Here is a 23,208-nt window from a genome sequence, read left to right on the forward strand (position 1 = left end):
TGATATGCTGTTTAGGTAGCAAAGAGAATTTTTGCATCTAAATTTGGGTGTCATGAAAGCTCATTTCCTTTTGATTTTTATGTGGCATTTTTACCTGTGGGATGAGATGTAAAACATACTCCAGAAAGCAACTTGGTTACATTCCTATTTATAATAGTCAGGGAATACATAGTTGTAAAAAAAAAGGGGGGGGGGCTGTGCTATGTTAATTTATGGAAATCTAGGAGATTTACAACTTTTGTTGTGTATCACACCTCAAGTCATGAATTCTGTCTACTCAGTTTAGCAAATATAATTTATGTCTTTATATTTGTTTGTATATGCATATTAAAAGCGATATTTTCTCCTTAGGTTTTGTTACTTCAGTAGCTAACCAGTTTTTGCATTGGAAGCTAAAGTTGAATGACTTCTTGAAAGGCAATCAATCTGGCTCTGGGAGACACGCAATTACACATAGCTCTTGCAAATCTATGTAGATATTGCATTTTCATTGATCTAATTAGTTGCCTATATTTGTATACACAAATCTCATATATCCTGTACTTATAATTCCTTTTTGTTGTAATTGAAATAAGTAATAACTGCCAGCCATATAAACCCCAACTTCATATATTGCCTCTATGTGGCCAGAAATCTGAATTGTGCTTTGTATCTCTACCATGTGCTGTTCTGCATTGTAAATGAGGCCATGAAAACTTTTGACATCCTATTTGTAGGAACTCAGAATGGCTTGCTTCTCTAATTCTTAAGCAAAAGGAAGGCAATACTAAACCAGTTAAATAAGTTTCAGCAATGATTGTAAGTTTCATCATGAAGCAGGGTGCATTTAACTTCTCCAGTGGAAGATGTCCTGGTTGTATGCTTTTTAAATCAAAGTAACCTTAAAAGTGGTTTTGCAATACCAACCCAATTTTGTGTAATGGTTAAATTGTTAGATTTTAATAGAAGGCAAAGGTCAGTACTTTTCAGTAATAAAGTTCACTATATAGCAGCGATGGCGAACCTTTTTTGGCTTGCGTGCCATAAGTGGGGGGAGTGCAGGGGGGGGTCGTGTGCTGCACCCATAATGCAATGCGCAACCCCCCCTACAGGAGCGACCCCCCCCATTTTTTGCATGCTTTTTTCGCCCTCCCCAGGCTCAAGAGGCTTTATAGGAGCCTGGGGAGGGCGAAAACAGCCTCCTTCCGCCCCCCTGCACGCCCTCCGGAAGCTTCAGGGACCTTCAGGAGGCTTCCCTGAAGCCTCCGGAGAAGTCAAAACTACTCTCCGAGCAAACCTGAAGTCCGTTCCTGAACTTTTGGTTTGCCCGTAGGGCCGGTTTTTTGCGCTCCGGAGGCTTCACGGAAGCTCATGAAGCCTCCGGGGGATGCAGGGGAGGCTCTTTTCACCCTCCCCAGGCTCCTATAAAGCCTCTGGAGCGTGGGGAGGGCGAAAAATGGCTTAAAAAAAGAGTGAACTCAGCTGGCACGCATGCGCGCTGGACCTGACAGGGCAACATCTCGTGTGCCCTCAGAAATGGCTTTGCGTGCCATAGGTCCGCCATCATGGCTCTAGGATAAGGATGCAAGGATACCACTTGCTTTAGTATAAGAAAATATAAGAGAAAGATATTTTCAGTTTTTAAACACATAGTACATTGATAATGTTACTATGGGTAATGAAACATCTGTAAGAAAACAACCAAGCTCAGAAAGCACCAAGAAACCAACAACCCCCCTCCCCCCCTCCCCCCCCCCCCGCAACAGATTTGTAGTAAGGCTATTTAGTATCTGGAGCCTTAGGACTCGTGTTCTGTTCCTTCAAATTATCTTGTACATTGCTTCAAAAAAGATACATTAATTAGATTGGTTTTTTTTAAAAAAAATAGTAATTATATTGGATTTAAAAAAAGCCCCAAAGCATCATAGCACCTAAAAGAATGTGTTTCTAATCTGCTTCTCCTGCATTTCATTTAAGATCCACCCTGATGGATAATTTTCCATCAGTATCATAGGGATGCTATACCTATTTTCCAGGAAAGTGAAATCATTTCAATTCTCCAGAACTTTCGTTTTTTTAATTTTTGGTTGGTCTTGTCAGTAATAGTGGGAGTGATGTTTTGAAATTGAAAATTAGCAGTTTGTAAGTGATTATTTACTATATTTTTATTATGAAAATTACCTTTTAATAGGCACTACATTATTTGTAGTAGAGGTTGTGATGCCTTTCCTGTCCTGGTTCTTTTGGGGTCTGAAGTATATTTTCAAATGCTGTTGGAATATGATCATATATTAAATTCATGTCATTTGTTGCTTCCTCTGAAATGAATAATATCTGCTAAACCACATGTTTAATTTGAAAAGTTTGTTTTTGAGGCAAATACCTGCTTTAAAATCTCTGTTTACTCATGGCATGAATATTTGTGCATATGCGCAAAGATTGTATACATGCAGTTTATTCAAGTGAGAAAAATTAAGTATGCTAAAATACCTTGAATTCTTACACCATTTTAACTAAATTATATCTGTAGGGTTCTCTCATCTTGCTATTATAAATCTCTAATAGCCTGGATTTTAAAAATTTCTGAACATTAAGATGTGCCTGAACTTGAAGCTTCTGGCAGTTCCCTTGTACTACATGTTAACCTTTTTATTCCACCTTGATAATTTAAAAAAAAAAAAGATTTATAAAACAAGATTGCGAGCCAGTTTTATGTAATGAGAAGGCACTAGAAGACAATCTTGGAAGCTGTGAGTTCCCGTCCTGCCACAGGTATAAATCCATCTGGGACATACAGTCTCTCAAACCTAGGAAGTAGGCAGTGACAAACGACTTTTGAAAGCCTACCTAGAAAACTTCATGGACTTGTCATAGTTGTCTCTCTCAAAGTCAAGACTTAGTTGAAAGCACAGAAACAACCAGTAACGATAACCCAATTATTTTAATGGAAGCGAAATACTAAATTGTTTCTTAATTAAAATATTCTTATTGCAGTCTGTGCTATCTGCAGTGCTAAGATTTATTTATTTTTTTGCACGCTGTTTAAATAGAATGTGTAGAATATAATTTGCTTGGAATTTAGGTTACTTTCTTGAAATTGGAATTGTGGTGAGTTAAATGTTTTTTGCAATATTTTTTTTATGTCGATCGCAATCTACAGAGCAACCTTTTGATTTAGAATGCAACCTTAGAAAAGGTTGTTTCTCACATAATGTTCAGCCAAATTCTTTCCGCCCAAGGCTTCGTTCTATGACAGCCTCATCGTACATACAAAAAATGGCTGAGCTCTCACAAAATGCTGCAGCTTTGCAAGATTTGAAACGTGATTTCTGCAATTTGGGATAGAGTCAGTATATCTTTTTTTTGGAAATAAGCAGTTACTCCGGATTCTCTAGGCATTATTGTCGACCTCGGAGCTAAGCTGTACTGTACTATAGTCTTACCATGATGCAGAAACCCATGTACACTAACACTAACAGTTCATTTAGTGGCCATTCAAAGTTTCAACGGCACTGAAAAAATTGACTTGTGACCATCTTTCACACTTATGATCGTTGTAGCATCCCCATGGTCACGTGATTTACATTCGGACGCTTGACAACCGACTCACATTTATGACGGTCGCAATGTCCCAGAGTCATGTGGTCCTTTTGCGACCTTCTGACAAGCAAAGGCAATGGGAAACCAGATTCACTTAACAACAAAGGTGTATACTGGTTTAAGAACTGCAGTGATTCACTTAACAAATGTGGCACGAAAGGTCATAAAATGGCAAAATTCATTTAACAAATTTCTCACTAGCAACATAAATTTTGGGCTCAATTGTCATAAATTGAGGACTACCTGTAGTATGATGTACCTATCAAGGTATGATGCATGCCTCAAACCACCATGGCTTGCTCAACAAACCATGACTAAACGCTTTGGCAGCCTTCTTGTAAAAATAAAAGGTGTATGGAATTATTGGCTTGCTATGATTCCTCCAGATAAGTTTGACAATCTTCCCTTACTTTAGAATTAGCATTATAAAATATGCATTTATGGAACGCGCTTTCTGCAGAATTATCCGTTGTGCGTTTCTATAGCTAATCCATACATCTAAGTTTCAGCTTACTATAATATTACTTTTTGCTTATTGTTGTCAGGGTTTTGTTTTTCTTTTTAACAGATCGTTGTATTTAGAACTTTCTGGCTTTGAGCCACTGGATTATAATCATTTGTCACTTTAATGCTGTTTCAGCAAAGTAGATGGTCAGTTTGAAAGACCTGGATTGCTAGACATGCAGTTTTTTTTTCTGTCCAGTTGAAATAGTTGACATATGGCTGTACATAAATAATGCTTTATATATGACCATTTAGCGTAGCACTCAGCATTTAAATAGCAGCAGTGTTTCATCGCAGGAGATGTTTTCTCAGTTTTAAAAAAACTTCTGTAATTAGAACCAGAATGTTCTCATTCCATACTTAATAAATTGTGATGTGTGTTTGTCCAAGGTGAAAGCAGAGAGGTGGTTAAATGCACATCAGGTACTCCTCTTTCATTGGTGAGTTGATAAGAGGCTTTAATCGCTTGCTATCTGATTAAGTTGAAGGTGGCCTGGACTGAACAAGGGGAAGAAAAAAAAAAGAGAATGGAGAAACCGAATAAGATGTCTGACAGAATCAATTGTCAGAATCCAAACCCGTTGTCTCCATCATAAAGTGCTACCATTGGGTTAAAACACAGTTTCAAAATAATTGGGTCTCAGCTTTTGCCTTAGTGTATAGTCTTGATACATGACACCCAATTTTAAATGGGCTATTTTGGCTGGAGATTTTTTTAGCTTAGAAGTATTTTGCAGTATGCCTTTTATTATTCCCCAGAAAACACTAAAACCTACAGTTCTGTCCTTAGGCAATTGTCAGATAAAATAGGCCACAAATATTTAGATTTCTTGTTTAACAGCTGACACCAACCCTCCCATCAGTTGCCACTTCTCCAGCAGGATTTACAGGTTTTGGAAGACATAAGCGCAATCTTATAGATACTATCTGCCTGGAGTACAGTTTCATTCAAGAACTAAATTCCTCCCACTCCTTGTCTTTGTCTTTCCATCCTTCGATCATCCTGTTTGGATTGTCATGCTGGAACAAAAGGCATTTTTTTAAAAAAAAGTTCTTATAATATGAATGCGCTCAGGTAGGGAGTCAAGCAGCTTCCTAGGTGACTTATTTGAATAGCCTGAATAGGAGAATATCAGTAGATTTCCCTCTTTCCTGCAGGCAAAATCTTTTGTAATTGAAAGACATGAACTGCAAGTAGTTGCACAAGGTGAGCGAGTTAAACACAGTGTTAGTTTCCCAAAGCCAGAACAAAAATTTAGTATATTTTCATTTAGAAATAACAAATGATTGCTGCCTGTCCAGCAGAGATGCATGTAAAGACTTGCTGGAAGAAATAGCAAAGGAAATAAAATAGTTTATTACAATAAGCTAACATTGGTGTAAGTAACGGACCATATACATAGGTTGGAATAAAGGAATGGTAAATTGGACTGGATCGTTCAGAAAAGTTGTCTATTGTAGCAGTTTATTGAAAGTAAAACTCGTGCTGTAAACTTCAGATAACATCTAAGCACCACAGAAAATGGATTCTTTTTCAGTCCTGGAATTACAATGCAGTGAGTAGTAGAGGTGGCTTGTGGAGTGGTGCAGTCAATTTGTCATGTCAGGATTTTACTACATTCTGCTGCGCATGTAAAATAGACAAACAGAGAAGAGCGCACGGGATGTTAAAATACTAGTCTGTAGCTGTGTAAGGCAACATTTTTAGGATATCTGATACACACACACACACACATATATAAGGGTATGGCTAGCTGATGAGAGCTAAATAGCTTGAAATAGATCTATACTATCTCCCTTTATTTATTTATCAGCACAAATACAACAAAATCTAACAAAAAGGCAACAGTAAAAATATCGGGTTTCTGCCTGGATGGTCTCTTATGACGAGCCGAAGGACAGAGAATGGAAGTAGTGATCTTCCTCCCATATTTGGGCATACCGGGGGTTGTAAAAATCATATATATACAAGCACACACACACACATATACGCACACGCGCACACACTACATTATAATTTTTTTTATTATTTATTAAATTTATAGGCCGCCCAATCCCGCAGGATTACTGCATATATATCTGATATTGCTTAACAACAACTTAGTGATTGTTCAAAGTTATGCCAGCACAGGAAAAAAATGACATGATTGGTTCTCACATGCCTGTTGAAGAGTCCCAGCAGTCAAATAATCGTTTGGCAACCATTTGCACATTTTGTGACCATTGCAGCATCCTGCAAGTTACACGATCACCATTTGCAACTTTCCCTGTCAGCTTCCGAGAGCCAGTGGGGAAACTAGCAGGAGGTTGCAAATCATGGTTAGCTGATGGTCATTTGCTTAATGACCATGGCAGGAAAGGTGCAGTCACATGATACCACACTTAATGATCATACTGCCTAATGACAAATTTCCCGATCCCTATTGTGGTGGAGGGCTACCTGCACAGGCTGTTTAAATGAAGTTTGCGGAACTATTCCTCCATGCTTTCCTGACCCTTATTGTGGGTTTTGTGTGAAGTCTTTGTGATTGAATAACAAGGAGCCCATTCTTAAGCAGCTCAGCAAAAGATAAATGGTTTGAACTGTTGGAAAGATGGTTTTCGTGCTTTGTCTCGTTGTGAAGGAATAATTGTACAAGGATAAATGTTACTCCATAAATAATAATCTAAGATTGGGGGTGGGGGAGGGGATAATCAGTTTGTATTTTGAGGCACAGCTTCAGCAAAGTGGTAAATTAAACATTTAAGCCTTTAAGAAGAATGTGTGTATATATAGGAATAAGTTGTTAAAACGGCATTTTAAATGTTAGTTGTGTTGCATAGCTTCATCTAACACATTCATCTCAGGTTACAGTTCAGCAAGCTGTGCTAGTTGCTGTAATTTGAAACATTGCCAGAGTATAGTATCAGTTGAAATTAGTTTGATTAGCGCTGTTGAAAATTCATTGAAATATGAGAGTGACTTTTGGCATGCTTAAGTTGTCAGTTTGCTTTGAGTTGTTGCATAGCTGATACCTACCAGCTGCTTAGAGAGTCCTTAATGGATTAACAAATGCTTTAAGTAGATTTCCAAACCAATTTTATTTTAGCAGAGGTAATCCTCGATTTACGTCCCCAATTAGGACCAGAATTTCAGTCACTAAGTGATGCAGTTATAAATTGACATATCGTCAGTTACATAGTGACAACAGCCCATGTCGCTGTCATTAAGCAAATTTTACCAGTCATTAGCTGAGGACCCACCCCCAAACCAAACTATTCCAGGCTTGGTCCCTCCCAGCTGGAGCCTCAATTACATAAGTGGCTGTCTCCACCTCCTCCCACCGTCTATCTCTCCTCTCCACCCCTTCTCTGACGTTTTTGGCTCCCTTGTACACTGCCTTGCAGGGCAGCAAGTAGCCCCCGAACCTCATGGCTCTGGTGCTGCTTGGTATGCTCCAGGAAGTAACACCAGCCCAGATCCCCATTATCCTATGCTCCACTGCCCCAGCTGACTGTAGCATTGGTTTTTAGATTATAGATACAGCCTGGTTTCCCAGAATCTAGTATATTAAGATTGTAACTTGAGTTGCCTGTTACGACTGGACACAGAAATGGGTGCTTGTTAGCTTCTCATGATCCTCTTAATTTTCTAGTAAAGGGACTTGATGAAGGTAGTAACATTATTTTTTAACAAAAGGCAAGGTTTTATGGTACCCTGTGCCGAAGAGCCATAGCATGTCAAGAGTCTATTGAAATTCATAAATTACTTACTTTTGTGTTTTATTTTTCAGTATATCTTTGGGGAATTCAGCCCTGATGAATTTAATCAGTTTTTTGTGACTCCCCGTTGCTCCGTTGAGGTAAGAGCAAGTTAAAAAATTTAAAAAGTGAAAAAAAAGTTCTAGTCCTTATAAAGAGCAATAAATCCTAAGCACTGCCATTGTAGCCTGCTTCAATTTAAGTCTTACGTTTGTTTTGCCTACTAAAAGTAGTTTTCCTCTGATAAATGTGTAAATTTCTTTTAACAGTCTCAGGAACAAAGGTCACTGTACGTACTTCAGATAATTCAGGGAAAAAACCCTATGTTTTCCTATTGTATAGAACAGAGGTCAGCAACCCGTGGCTCTGGAGCCGCATGTGGCTCTTTCATCCCTCTGCTGTGGCTCCCTGTCGCCAGTCGACTCCACTGTTGATAGGATTTTCAGTTAGGACAGATACAGGAAAAAGGATGCCACACTAGGAGGAGACTCTATGGTGGGGGAACCAGACTTCCGGACGGCTCCAGAATTGAATGGAGGACTTCCGGTTAGGACCTTTGTGGCTATTTGAGTGTTTAAGGTTGGCGGCCCCTGGTATAAAAGAAGGAGCACACAACATTCAAGAGGAAAGAGATGAGGCTAGACTGTAGCATGGTTGTCTACTATCTTAACCATGTTTTAGATTTGAAGTGCGTTGTATCATTGAATAAACCAATAACTTGCTGGTGTTAAAATAATTTACCCCTAATTCTTCATCTATTTCTTCGCAGCTGCCTCCCTACAATGACACCATTTCATGTGGTCTTAAGTCCACAGGAGAGCTCCATGATGGTAAGAAGCCATTCCTTCTTCACCACTGTTTTCCCAACCCTTTTGAAGTCCAGTGTATTGCAGGTTCGTTACTTGAGTTCAGCTTTGGGGATTTGGATTACTTTTGCAGCTTAAGCTTACTAACCCAATTACCAGAAATATTCCTATTTCATAGCATGTTTTAACTAATAGTTTATCCTACTTTCTCACTGATCCTTTGATTTGTTTAAATTTTAAATCAGCTAGGTATCTTGAGCCCCTTTGGGTGTCTATGATAATTCTTCCTTATATGGAACTCCCAAATCTTAAAATTACTGGATTCTTGGTTATGAAATCCGTCTTTGAAATTGGAGAAAATCAGAAGTGGCTTTTTACGTAATTAGTTTGCTCTTGAGAGAGGGAAGGGTTATTATTTGAAACATTTGAAAGAAAAAAATATTTAAACTGTTTTATCGCAGGAAGTAAACAAAAATAATGTTAGGTTGTGTTCTTTGATATATTAGAAATAATATATTTTGCTCATGGTGAATTTCTCACTGGGCAGAATTCACACTTGGTACAACAGCAGTCCTGTGCAGTTACTCCAAAGTGCACTCTCCTGCCTCCCTTCCCTCTCCCCCCCTCCCCCGTCTCATGAACACACACACACTATGCATATGCGTGTGTGTGTGTGTGTATGTGTGATCCCAGTTAAGGTATTTATATTAAGGAGGTAACTGATAATTAACACTAGATTATACTTACTTTTCCCTGAGATTTTCTAAATATCTGATTTGAGCTAATGATTTGCATTCACCCAGCTTTTTTGCATCCATGAAATCTAAGCTTTTTTCCTGCCTTATTCATTTTTTCCACACTTTCTTTAATAGCTGTGTATTGTAACACTTTTTCCTCTCTCCTAGGAGAGGAATATCAGAGAATTGAATTTGGTGTTAACGAAGTGATTGAGGCAGGTTCGTCTGTGCTGAACAACAGCGACTACAGTATTTCAAGCACCCTGAACCCTCAGGCACCGGAGTTCATTCTCGGTTGTGCCCCGACCCCCAAGACACCCAGCGATGTCCTTGGCGAAACCAACCACAACTCCCTTGACTGCCAGTTCAGCGACGCCTCCCTTGCTTTGGATAATGGCTCCAATGCCGAGAACGATAGTTTCTCCGGGAGCCTTGGACAGCGGGAACGCAAAAAGAAAAAGAAAAGGCCCCCGGGATATTACAGTTATTTGGAAGACGTGAGCGACGGTGTTCCTGCCGAGGCTTTGATCAACGGACACGCCGGTTCGCCCAGGCTTAATAGCATCAGCATAGACGATGTAGATTTTGCAGGCGACGTGCCAAGGACTTGTAACAGCCCTGACAATTCTGTGGACTTCAGTAGTGAAGCTGTATCGGAGGATTTGGTTTCCGGCGCTCTAGATACTACCAGAACTGCAGGGCAGCCAGAAGTATGCAGTGTTACTAATTTGGAACAGTCTTGTGTCTCCTCTGATCATGAGAGAGACAGCCCGTTAAGGACAGCTGTCGTGCAGCCTTGTGCTGAAACTACTGAAAACCTTGGCGTTACCAATGGGCAAACACTTGAATGCTCTAGCGAGGGCACAACTGCCAACGGGGTGGACTTGCAGACTGCGGAAAACACTGACTCAGACCAAGCTAAGCCGGAGGAGGCCTCCCCCCCTTCGACCGAGGCGGTCACCCCTGTCCCAGGATCAATGGTGGTTAATCAGCCTGCGAAATCATGGGCAAGTCTGTTTCACAACTCAAAGCCCTCGGTTTCCACGCCTATGGCTTATGTGGAGACTAAGTATATCCCTCCTGCCGTATCTCCTGTGGTCCCTGAGAAACAGGTTGACGTCAAAGAGGGGCCCGTTCCAGTGTCTGAAGATCCTGTAGCCATAAAGATTGCAGGTATCACTCGCTCAGGGTTGAGCTGAAGATAAGTGAGGTTAAAATAGGAGGAAAATTGTGTGGTGAGAGGACCATGGTATTGGGTTGAACAAGAAAGTATTTTTTAAAAAAACAAAACCTCAAAGGTGCTTTCCCCACCCACCCCACCCCCTCGTTTCTCATCCACGAAGCTTCTTCAGTTCTGACCGAATAGTGGAATGATGGGAAATGAAAGAACTGAACTGAAGAAGCTTCGTGAATCATCATCATCATCATCTTTTAATGACCTCATAATCCCTTGCGGGGTGAAGCCTGGGCAACTGAATAGACCTAGAAGTGTTTAATGGCTGGGTGCCCTTCCTGTCGCCAATGCGGAGTTTTGTTCAGCAGATATATTCTCATTAAGTCCAAAGAGAGAACTATGCGCCTCAATCTAGGATCAAATTCGGAACCTCCTGATTGTGAGGCGAGAGCTCCACCTCCAGGCCACCGCACCACTCCTAAGAAGCTTTGTGAATGAGAAGCAAAGTATCTTCAAGGGGAAAAAACTTAAAAGTCCAGTTGCCTTTTGAAAAAAGCACCTTTGGGCCAATCATGACTGAGAATCTCCATTGACATATTAAAATAGAGTTACAAGGTAGCACTCATTTACTGGTTGCCTCATTTAGCAACCATTTGAAGTTACAGTAGTGTTAAAAAACCCCCCAATAATCCAGGTTTGCATCCAGGCCTTACATTTACGTATGCATTGTCCCACAGTCACATGATCGCAGTTCATGTGCGCTACAATCTTTTTACAAGTAGGGGTTAGTGGAGTATGCGGAAGTAAAATTGCAAGTTGCAGTCGTTGTAATGTCTCAACTAATGCAATTATTTCTGCCATATGCCCATTGTGTTCACATGATTTTCTTCAATTTCCTACCCTCAACCGTAGCTCCTAAATGAAGATGGTGTGTAATTGAGTGTCTGTGATGCTACATTGTTAAGGTTTTAGTATTGTTTTGAGTTGAGTTGAGGTTTAACTTCCTTCAGGTCCCAATATCAGACGTGTAAAATTCCCATCCACTCCATCCACTCTCCTGATTGAAATCTAGCCCCTTTCTGTTCTGAAGGGACTGAACTCTCTTGGGAAAATTGGTTGAATAGAACTTGCTCATGTCTCTCTAATCCCCTTTGAACATGGACAGCCATGGAACACTGAGCTGGAAAACCAACCTAGGTCCTATTTGCATAAAACCATGCTAAAAGCTTGCCTGATCCAATTGGCATATTATGAATGAGTGGTAGTAGTTCCTACTGGTCTTAATTTCCTCTTCCCTTCGGTCAAATAAGTAAAGGCAATCCAAAGGCATTCACTTATCTTTCCCAAATCTGATATTTGTTTATTTGTTTGTTTAAATTATATAGTAGTAGTAACTGTGAGAGGGATCTTGGAGTCCTAGTGGACAGCCATTTAACTATGAGCCAGCAGTGTGCAACAGCTGCCAAAAAAGCCAACACATTGCTAGGCTACGTAAACGGAGGGATAGAATCAAGATCACGTGAAGTGTTAATACCACTTTATAATGCCTTGGTAAGGCCACACTTGGAATACAGCATTCAGTTTTGGTCGCCACGATGTAGAAAAGATGTGGAGACTCTAGAAAGAGTGCAGAGAAGAGCAACAAAGAAGATTAGGGAACTGGGGACTAAAACATATGAAGAACGGTTGCAGGAACTGGGTATGTCTATTTTAATGAAAAGAAGGACTAGGGGAGACAGGATAGCAGTGTTCCAATATCTCAGGGGTTGCCACAAAGAAGAGGGAGTCAACCTATTCTCCAAAGCGCCTGAGGGCAGGACAAGAAGCAATGGGTGGAAACTAATCAAGGAGAGAAGCAACCTAGAACTAAGGAGAAATTTCCTGGCAGTTAGAAGAATTAATCAGTGGAACAATTTGCCTCCAGAAGTTGTGAATGCCCCAACACTGGAAGTCTTTAAAAAGATGTTGGATAGCCATTTGAAGTGGTGTAGAGTTTCCTGCCTAGGCAGGGGGTTGGACTAGAAGACCTCCAAGGTCCCTTCCAACTCTGCTATTGTATTGTATACTGCTCATCTCACCTAGAGGTGGTATCTTCCAGATTGCATAGAATTACAGCCCTGAATTCCCAGTCCATGGAGGGGATCCAGTCTTGCTGGGGCAGGGAGAAGTCCCAGGCCTAGCCGGGCAAGGCTTCGTGACCTGTGACGTATTTCCACATCCTGGTGGGTGTCAGGCCTCCCAAGGACTCGCCCACACCCTGAAGCCACCCAGCGCATTTGCTTAATGACATGCATGTCATCTAAAGACTGCAACGGGGCGGGCTGGGATTGTGGTTGTTGAGCAAGGCAGTCCTGTGAGAGTCTTGCTTTACAACCATGCCTTACAACCACAATTCCAGGCGGAATTGTGGTTGTAAGCCAAGCGCTACCTGTAGCTAAGTCTTCATAAAGTAAGATTGATAACCAAAGTACAATAAAACAGATTATAACATCCTGGACAACCTTCTTGAATAAGTTAACTGTGCCCGCCGCAGAAAATGATAGAAACTTAACCACAAACTATGGATTTGTCAGTGTTAACTGAATTGCCTAACATCTATTTGACCTGAGCTTGATACCCATTCCATACTGGGAAAAATAAAATCTTCTGTGCTTCAGATCCATAAAAATAATAGTACTTAATCACATTTTGTTCTCAGGCTGATTTTCTTCATCTTGAGTAGAACATCCAACAGTAAATGCAGACAACACAGCGGTGATGGCACAGATGTCTGCAACATATTCTCCCGTTTTAAATTTAACAGTTTGCCCCTTTAAAATTTGGCCAATTTTAATTGCATATTTTTATATAATAATAACCTAGCCAGTGGTATTGTACTAATTGGATAACCCCACCCACCCCAAATATATAGAATACAGCATTTTAAAAATAGTACTGTTAGGTTTTTCCACTATTCAGGCTCCAAGGATTATATCTATAATGAGAATTACTTGTACATAGTAAGCCTTTTTGATTTTATTAAATATGTATTATTGGGACTCTTAAATGTTAGTGCTGGTTAGAGAGGTGTTGAGGTCAGTAAGGATCTGATTCTTTAAGGAAAGTTGCTTAGTCTTGCTTAATTTCTAGTACAGCTTCAGTCAACTGTTTCAGAACAAGACTGAATATTGGGCCAGATCAATACAGTTGTGATACAGTCTGGTCTTGAACTCTCCTTGAATTTACTTAATGATTATTATTGTATTAGCTGGGAAGTAATGTTTCCATACTCCTGAAATGTGTAATTAGAAATAAATGACAGTATCTAATCCTTTTCTTCCAAGAGCCCTTAGACCAGTTCTAATGGGAATACTGAGAATAAATATAAATGTTAAATGATAAACAGTTATGCTTGCCCGTTCTGATGAGCAGCTGCTGGTGAAGTTTTACGCTATATGTGTGATACCATTTCCCTTATTTGTAACTCCGTATCAGTGAATTTTGTGATGAAGCAGTGCCGTAGTAGGCAAGAAACACTGTGATAAATTGCTTCCTTTGACCACAAGGGGATGCTGAAATTCTGTTTTTCACTTTCCCCACTTGATTTGCGATAGCTTCGAGCTGTGTTTAATAGGCTTTTGTTGATGCCTTTGAATTTGTTTTTCATCTGACAGAATTACTGGAAAATGTAAAGCTAATACATAAACCAGTATCCTTGCAACCACGAGGGCTGATCAATAAAGGAAACTGGTGTTATATCAATGCTGTATCCTTACCTTGAAAATATGTCAACCACGTTTGTTAATATCTTGCCTTTCTGAAGTACTAAGGATGAATGGATTTTATTACAAGTAAGCATTAGCCAGTAGCTATTATAATAGCTATTCAGTAGCTCCCTTGCACTATAAAAAGTAATGTGTATTTTATTCCAAAGGCTATCCGATGTTTGTGCAAAATGCATCTAGCTATTTGTTTTTACGACTCCTTAATGCGATTCTCTAGACACTGCAGGCTTTGGTAGCTTGCCCTCCCATGTATCATCTGATGAAGTCCATTCCGATGTTTTCTAAAACACAGAGGCCATGTACTTCTACGCCAATGATCGACAGCTTGTACGTATATCCCATCAGTTGGTGCTGGGGGTTGTAAATTGATCTCTTCTTTAAAAATTAGAACATTTTAAAGTTAGAAATCGGTCCTTAATGTTACCACAATCGTTGTGATCTCCACATGCAACTGTAAAAGGCTTGTCTTGTTTGTCTTTTTTCCTTTTTCTGGTTTGGCAATATCCTAATTTTGATGTGAGAAGAAAGAAGCAGTATGTTCCCATAATAATTTTCCCCAGCCAGCTATCATGGGGAAATATAAAATACTGGTCCTATTCTAGCAAAAAAAACAAAAAAACACCTGTGGGCTTTTATTTTTCTTGCCTGATGAAAATGTATGAAATACATAAGAGAATGGCATTCCGAATTGAGATTTTAATGAAGCAGGCAGACGCCAAATGTTATAAGAATATCCGATCCTTACCTTTTTCACACATCATTGGGATTGTTGCACAGGTATCTCTGTAGATAAAGTCAGACTTGCTGAAATCAGTTTTCTTTCTGTTTAGTGTCCGCCTAATGAACGAGTTTACAAACATGCCAGTTCCTCCTAAGGCAAAACAAGGTAGGTAATAAATTACCCGCTTCTGTCTAACTTACTACAAAAGTGGAGGAATCTTTGGTGAATGTAACCATTAATCTGAACTAGCCTGCCCCAAGAAATGTGTCTTCTTAGATTAGAACAAACCAAATCCAGTCTTCCTTGTGAAGAAAGTTTGATGATGATCATCTTCTGTATTTTTAATATTCTTTGCATACATTGCAAAACTGGGTGGAAAGCAGGCTGTTGAACATGCTGTGTTCCATTATACTCTTATGTCAGTTATTCTGTAAATTGATAGTCTTCTGCCTTGTAAAAAAGGCAGCTGTCAAAATATGGATTAAATAACAGTGATTCCAGCAAAAAGTTAACAAAACCAATATTTTAAATATTGGTATTTGTAGTTCCGTACTAATCTCCTGTCTCATATCTTCCCAGCTCTTTGGTATAGGCATTACCAACATGGAAAAAAATTAGCCTTCCTTGTTTTTCATAGATCCACATTTGTTCTCCTTTTTGGATGGTTGTGACGTTAAGTAACACACCACAATATTCGTTTAGTAAAATGTTTAAGAATAATGGATTGGCTGGAGATGTATGGGTGTGTTTGTGTCATCTTATACTCAAGCAGCTAACCGTTAGCAACTTTCCCTAATTTTTTGTTGCAGCTTTAAGTGATAAAATTGCACGAGATATCAGGCCTGGAGCTGCCTTTGAACCCACATACATTTATAGATTGTTGACCGTTATCAAATCCAGCCTGTCAGAAAAGGTGAGGATTCCCCACGTAAGTAATGCTGTTTGAATTGTGTTTTAATGTGTCTTGTTTTATTATCCACCTGTGTCTAGAATATCCAGGTAGTAAAGAAATGGTTACAGGAATAATGTTTTAGTTGCTGATAAGATTCAGAGCACATCAGCCATAACCAGTATTGTGTCAAATACAAGGTACTACTTTATCTTCCAATTTTAGGAAACTGTGATTTAATTTCAGCATTTCAGACTTCATGAGTTTAGAATGAAGAGGGTTGATTAACATAAGTTGAAAGATTTGATTGTTTTATTAATGTTTACACAAATCAATGAGTGACAATGTGCATGTTTCATCATCATCTTTTAACAACCCCCTAATCCCTCACGGGGTGGAGTCTGGGTTAGGTTAACTGAATGGAGCTAGCAGAGGTGTTACTGGCCAGATGTCCTTCCTGTCGCCAACGTGGAGTTTTGATCAGCAGATCTATTCTCAGTGTGCCCAGAGAGAGAAATATCTGCCTCTACCTAGGATCAAACTCACAGCCTCCTGATTGTGAGCCGACAGCTCCACCTCTAGGCCACTGCACCACTCTTAACAATGCACATGTTTCATGCTCACCATTTCTAGAGATGTCAGAAAAATAGTTTCTGTTTATTAGTTTTTTTCCACTTCTCTTATTTTAAACTTGTTTGTGTTTATTGTTGCATTTTCTCATTTATTTCTATGGTTATAAGTAAAATATGAAACTATGTCACTGTCAGGAAAAAAAAAAACCACTTTAGAATTAAACTGCAGGTTGGAGAGTCCCTAGACGGATAAATAAAGATTCTGTACTGGAATTCCTTTGAAATGCACACGTAGAAGAGAAGAAGTGGATTATGTATTGCAATGTTCATGACAGTCAGAAGGTCTGAAGAGGGTTATGTATCGTTACCCATCCAAACCTTCAGCAAATGATGTACACAAACAATAGGCCCCAATGCTATACAGGTAGTCCTTGATTTACGACCACAATTGAGCCCAACGGTTCTGTTGCCAAGTGAGATATTTGTTAAATGAATGTTATGAACTTGGTTGCACGCTTGCTAAGTGAATGACTGCAGTTAAGTTAGCAACCTGTTGTTAAGTGAATCTGGCTTCCCCCTTGACTTTGCTCGTCAGAAGGTCGCAAAAAGGGATGAAGTGACTCTGGGACACTGCAACTGTCAGTTGCCAACCAGCCAAATTTATGGTCGCATGACTATGGGGATGCTACAACGGTCATAAATGTGAAAAACCATCACAAGTCACTTTTTTCAGTGCCATTGTAGCATTTGTAACAAACTGGTGTGAGTCCAGGACCACCTGCCATTTCTGTGTGATGGAGGCCTTATCATATTAAAAGTTCTCAATGATGGAATGGATCCTAAATTTGTTTAGTTTATTACCGTTAGTATAAATATCGGAACAGAATTTTAACTCTTCGAGTGTCCAAGGAGGAAGTAGCATGAGGCTTCCAGGTGTTCCTTCTCCTTGGTTTAAACCCACGTCCATTCAGTGGAGGAACAGGTTAGGATTGTCTTAGCAATGTATTCTGGAATTGGAATGCAAAAAAAAAAAAAAAAAAAAAACCCTATCCATTTTAAAATAGAATTTGGGAGAATAATGGAGGTGGGTGTACGGCCTTGCCTTCATTAGTGAGATCTTGAGCAAATGAGGACCCGGATTGTTGTTGGGGCGATATGCTGACTCTGTAAACCGCTTAGAGAGGGCTGAAAGCCCTATGAAGCGGTATATAAGTCTTAACTGCTATTGCTATTGCTAAATCTAGGCAGTTCTTAATATTGAGCGATGAGTGACTATGAGTAACCTAATGCAGAAATCATTTATGCAGGGTAGACAAGAAGATGCCGAAGAGTACCTAGGATTTATTCTAAATGGCCTACATGAGGAAATGCTGATTCTGAAGAAATTGCTATCTCCACATAGTGAAAGTACGTTTTCAAATAGCTGATTAACATGCATGAGTCTTCTTTACATGTAACTCTTTTACATCTGCTGCATAAATGCTGTGTTATCATGAGTCACCACTATTTTTCTTCCACCATGTAAATCATGGCTAATGATTTTCCCTTTAACTTTAGTATGAAGTAAGTGCTGAAAAACAGGAATTCAGATTAAGTAGTGGACTTCCAATCATAGTCAAGGCGGGTTCCTTTCTTCCCCCAGCCCTCTTTGCAAAATCATTTTTGGTAATTCCTCATTGCTCCACCTTCTTGGCATGAAACTTTAACGGTAGTTAGTGTAAGAAACTTGTCTTTTAAAATAGATTTAAATGATGTATTTGGCCAGAAGTGTAACCCTATTCAAGGGCAGAGATATGCAGCCTTCAGTCACCCTTAGCCTTTTTTCAACATCCCTCTGCTTCCCAAAATATATCTTAGACTCTGCTAAGAATAATCTTTTTTTTTTCCCTGTGGCTTTGGGATGAAGGTTGGAGTTGTGTGATTGTGTATTTGTCTCTGTCCCTACCCATGCTTCAACCTTACCTTCTTGACACGCCATCATGCAGCCCTTGAATAAAACCATTTGTTTAGAGAAAAGCCATGCTTTGCTTTGCACAGAAAGTTTCTTTGGTGTCACCTCGCAGCCCATTTCAAAACAATATGATCCGTCCCCCTTCATTATGTGGTGAACCTGGGCAGGGATGACCGTGTCCCTCTTTGTCCTCTGTGAAAAACAGTTTCCAATGGCCCAGAGACCCAGCTAGTAAACGAAGAGGATGAACAGGAAGAACAAGGTGAAGGCAGCGAGGACGAATGGGAACAAGTCGGCCCGCGTAACAAATCCTCTGTCACTCGACAGGCAGATTTTGTCCAGACACCAATCACAGACATATTTGGTGGGCACATAAGGTACATGGTATTCTAATCGTGTCATTATTATCCTCATCTGTATTGCTTCCGATAGAGTGTGATCTATGTCGACATTTCTGAATTCAATCGTAAGAACAGCAGTGTAAGACAATTAAAAATGATTGAAAAGGTATGGGGGGGAATCTCAAGCAATCAACATGCATAAAAGAAAGGCCTTCAACGAGAAATTCAGAACTGTATAGGAGACGGGGGAGCATTCCAGAATTTGGGGGGGGTAGCACTGCAAAGAAGATCCATCAATTAGAAGTATATAAAAATGAAAAACCAAGCTGAAGGATGAAACGAAATAGAATGAAACAGAGCATAGTTGCTTCCCCCGTTGCCATTTACGATAAATGGCATTTGAAAAACTAGATTTGTGTACTTTCAAAGTGCCTTTTGTACATTTAAACTGACAGGAGTTCTTACGGGTAAGTATGGTGTCCTATTTTTACATCCAAAGCAATTAAAATGAAACAGAGGGATTCCTGTTTTCCTTTTTTTTTTTAAAAAAAAAAGAATGCCTTGTCAAATGAGAGAGCCACAAAGTTCTAATCCCAGATGTGTTGTCTGCTTCTGCCGCACCCATCCTACTCTCTCTCTACAAAGTAGGTCACCACAGAAATAGGATCTCTTATAAGGATATTGGAAAGAGTTATTTTGAGAGGCTAGTGGTGGAGATAGAAATTATTTACATTTTGGAGGAAAAAAAAACACCTTTGAAATTGCTGCATTTTTCACGTCTTTCTCAGAAATGATGAATTAGCATCTTTCTCTTCCTGCACAATTTTTGGCCTCTTTAAAACCCCTCCCCCGATTTAGAAATCCCCTCCCCCCCTCCATGGGAAATACTATTTTTCCAATTGGAAGCCGTACTCTTAAAAATGAGGCTCAGATATGTACAATTTTGTAATACTGAAAAGTACTTTTCATAGCTAGAATACATTTTGAATAACAAATCTATATCAGGATTAAAATCATATTGAGCTTCTGTAAAGAACATTCACAAAATAAAGATCACGCGACATAAGTCTATCTTTACTAATTGCTTAAAAGCAAAATTAGGTTTCCAGATTGACCTCTGAAAGGAGGAAACTCCAGAATCTGTCAAGGCCTTTTGCGGAGACGGGTAGAAACTTGTAGGATTCAAAGTTGATTCCATAGACCTTTGAGGCCCAAACTCTTTTCATGCAGAGAGACAAATGGCATTTTAAAGTAGAAGCAATGTTTAGAGTAATATGCTCTGAATAAGAAACTCCTGCAAACACCGTAATGACAGTGTTGGTCCTCACCAGTTGCAGCTTTTGTACACTTGTTAGAACAAGTCCACAGATTTGCCATTTTTTTTAAAAAAAAAGAGAGATATGGAACTGGGTTGGTAGGGATGACTTTATTTTTTTATATTTTTAAAGGTTTAGCTCTAGATTGGTCCTCTCACTAAAGCAAAAACAGTGATTCCAGTTTTGTGAAATGGGGGCTAGGCTTTCTTTGCAATATATCAAATTTAAAAAAACAAACATTGAAATGATTTCCACCTGCGTTACCCATCATTACTGTAGGTTTTTATTACCCCTTCAGTGTGCTTTGTGAAAACATCTCTTGAAATGCTAATTTAAAACATGAGTCCTCATAAAGGCGAACACAATTTGAAACAGCGGCCGCTTCCCTGCTATTCAAGGCTAATGAAGCCTATTCTGCCTGAATAAATAACCCGACGGTTCATACAGTGTCACAAAGAGGACACTAATGTAAATGAATAGAAGGAGCAAGTTGCCTCTTAAAAACAGTAGCTGTGCTATTATGAGGCCTTAACGTGGACCGAGAAAAGAGTTTCTTTTCACCAGGAAATAAAGAGCTACTGTGCAGAAAGGTGGCTGTGTAAGCAGTATTAAAGGGACAGAGTTTTATTGAATTGGATTTACCTTGGTTTTATTCAGAAATGTCATGTTCGGTATGTAATGCATGAACTTAAGCACGTTCAGCCATGAGGATGCTGAAATCTTTGATAGACTATGAACTAGAAATAGTTAGGTTGAAGATTAGAGATTTGTGAATGCAGCTGATTTCTTTTGCAGTTCTAAAGAAAGGGAAGAGACGAACTCCCATTTCCCCCCCCCCCCCATCCCATTTCTTGTAACAGGCTCACTAAGTCTGACTTCATCCTTCCATAAAACCAGTTGTGGTGCTTGTATCACTCAAAGGCTTTGGGGTATCTTCGTTTTAATGTGCATCATATTTTTTTTTAGAAAAGTATGAGTAAATGTAGTGTAGAAGATGACCTGAGGGAGGGGTCAAACTTGTCATCAGCCCCGAGTCCCTGTGCGCCCGCAAGAGCTCTCAAGTTCAGCTTACCTTGAATTCCTTTCTCTTAACACCCGCTAATTTCCCTTGACTGTTAGTAGTTCAGATTCTTGTGGAGAACATAAACTTACCATAAATCTTTATACCCTCCTGAATTCCCCAGTGCTTGACGTGGTTATAGTCTTTCTAGGGTTCAGTAATTAAATAGTTTTTCAGGAACTCTTCTTCACTCTTCCTCATTTCTTTAGGTCTGTGGTTTACCAGCAGAGTTCGAAAGAATCTGCAACTCTGCAGCCATTTTTCACTCTGCAATTGGATATCCAATCCGATAGGATACGGACCGTTCAGGATGCCCTAGAGAGCTTGGTGGCAAGAGAGTCTGTCCAGGGCTACACCACAAAAACCAAGCAAGAGGTAGGTGTTCTCCGGACAGTAAAATGTGTGCTTAAGATGCTTGGTATTGTACACAAGTGAGTCCTCGGCCTACGACCACCGTTGAACCCAGAATTTCTCTTGGCTAAGTGAGTTTTGCCCCATTTTACCACCTTTGCTGCCACAGTCGTTAAGTGAATCACTGCAGTTGTTAGCAACATGGTTGTTAAGTGAATCTGGTTTCCCCATGGACTTTGCTTGTCAGATGATCACATGACCATGAGGCTGTTGCAACAGTCATAAGTGCGAAAAACGGTCATAAGTCCCCTTTTTGTGTGTATGTGTGTAAGAGCCGAGGTGGCGCAGTGGTTAAATGCAGCACTGCAGGCTACTGCTAGATCAGCAGTTCAGCGGTTCAAATCTCACCGGCTCAGGGTTGACTCAGCCTTCCATCCTTCCGAGGTGGGTAAAATGAGGACCCAGATTGTTGGGGGCAATATGCTGACTCTCTGTAAACCGCTTAGAGAGGGCTGGAAGCCCTATGAAGCGGTATATAAGTCTACTGCTAAGTCTACTGCTATTGCTATTGTGTGTGTTGCTGAAACCTCTTGCAACCACCAGCAAATTCAGCGCCCTTCTGCTTTCTTGCATTGGTTAGCCAAACTAACGCACAGTTGATAGAACTGTTCCACGCCTCGTGGTATTTTTCCACTGCAGCAGGTTGGCATATTAGCATAATCATTTTTTATTTGTTTAAAAAGGAGCCTTAATGCAGGAGGCCCAAGGAATCTTTGCAAACATTGATGCACCATACGCTAGAAAAGAGTTGTCATTTCCACACTGTTTTAAGCATTCAGGATTTGGGGGGGGGGGGGGAGGCCGCCTGCCTGGAAAAACCAAGAGTGAGAATGTGTTGCCTTGCAAAACGATGTGTGGGCATATGCAGCCTGTCTGGATTTGATGTCTGACACTTGTGGGAGGAGGGGGTGGGTGGGAGAACATCTCCCTGGCTGCCTGAGAGGCTTCCTTGTACGGGGATAAATCCTCCTCCCGCCCTTGGATTTACCACCTACGTTTTGCTTGGCCAGGCCCTCGCTTTTGGGGTTTGCAATGTACGTGGTTTTAGTCTTCTCATTTATTTGTAAACTCAAACGTTTCAATTATGGTTTGTAGAAAAGAGGATGTTCGCTTGAAGGTGCTAGTCTTGTCTGATTTATGTGTTAGTGTCCTGTCGGACAAGTATCACAACCATTTTTTTAAAAAAAAACCCTCTTAAAATGACCATGAATGTTATGTGCTTCAAGTTTTGCACTTTGTAGCATTTCTTAACATTTGTTTGATTGATTTCTATAGATGCCTGTCTCAGTAAATGACTTTTGGGCAGCTTACAGTTCAAAAACATACACTACTATTAAAATTTAACATTTTAAAACAAGAAAAGTGTACATTAAGCTTGTAGTTTCCTGGCTATAAGACAGAAGCAGTCTCTTTGACTCAGTGATTAATTTTTTAACCAGAGCCAGGAAGAAAGAGTGAAAATTAGGGTAATTGCAAGCTTCAAGTACTGTTTCTGGGTAATCTAGAAAACAACTCCCTTTGTCCTGATTTGGAAATTTCCCAGCTGACCTCGAATTCTGAACTCAGCTGAGTTCCAGTATATCTATAAGCTTCTTTTGTCTCCTTTTTGACAAGTCTTGGATGAAATTTCAAGGGAGTTATC

General features: G+C 39.9%; 1 protein-coding gene across 4 annotated transcripts in view; it reads left to right on the forward strand.

Moving 5' to 3' along the window:
- The window catches only part of USP10 (ubiquitin specific peptidase 10), a 28,660-nt gene that overhangs the window by 1,892 nt on the left and 3,560 nt on the right, over window positions 1-23,208 (forward strand). The window contains exons 2-11 of one of the 4 annotated variants that reach the window (XM_014074162.2): window positions 7,857-7,925; window positions 8,594-8,717; window positions 9,536-10,540; window positions 14,195-14,286; window positions 14,523-14,632; window positions 15,136-15,191; window positions 15,836-15,954; window positions 17,795-17,894; window positions 18,644-18,815; window positions 21,365-21,530. In XM_014074162.2, coding sequence (XP_013929637.2) covers window positions 7,857-7,925; window positions 8,594-8,717; window positions 9,536-10,540; window positions 14,195-14,286; window positions 14,523-14,632; window positions 15,136-15,191; window positions 15,836-15,954; window positions 17,795-17,894; window positions 18,644-18,815; window positions 21,365-21,530 — 2,013 coding nt within the window. The remainder of the gene's footprint in view (window positions 1-7,856; window positions 7,926-8,593; window positions 8,718-9,535; window positions 10,541-14,194; window positions 14,287-14,522; window positions 14,633-15,135; window positions 15,192-15,835; window positions 15,955-17,794; window positions 17,895-18,643; window positions 18,816-21,364; window positions 21,531-23,208) is intronic. The other 3 variants (XM_014074158.2, XM_014074160.2, XM_014074161.2) reach the window with 3 other exon arrangements.

This window comes from Thamnophis sirtalis, unplaced genomic scaffold, assembly GCF_051295495.1.
Source record: "Thamnophis sirtalis isolate CommonGarterSnake01/CBP01778 unplaced genomic scaffold, rThaSir2_p1.2 scaffold_14, whole genome shotgun sequence".
Lineage (NCBI taxonomy): Eukaryota > Metazoa > Chordata > Lepidosauria > Squamata > Natricidae > Thamnophis > Thamnophis sirtalis.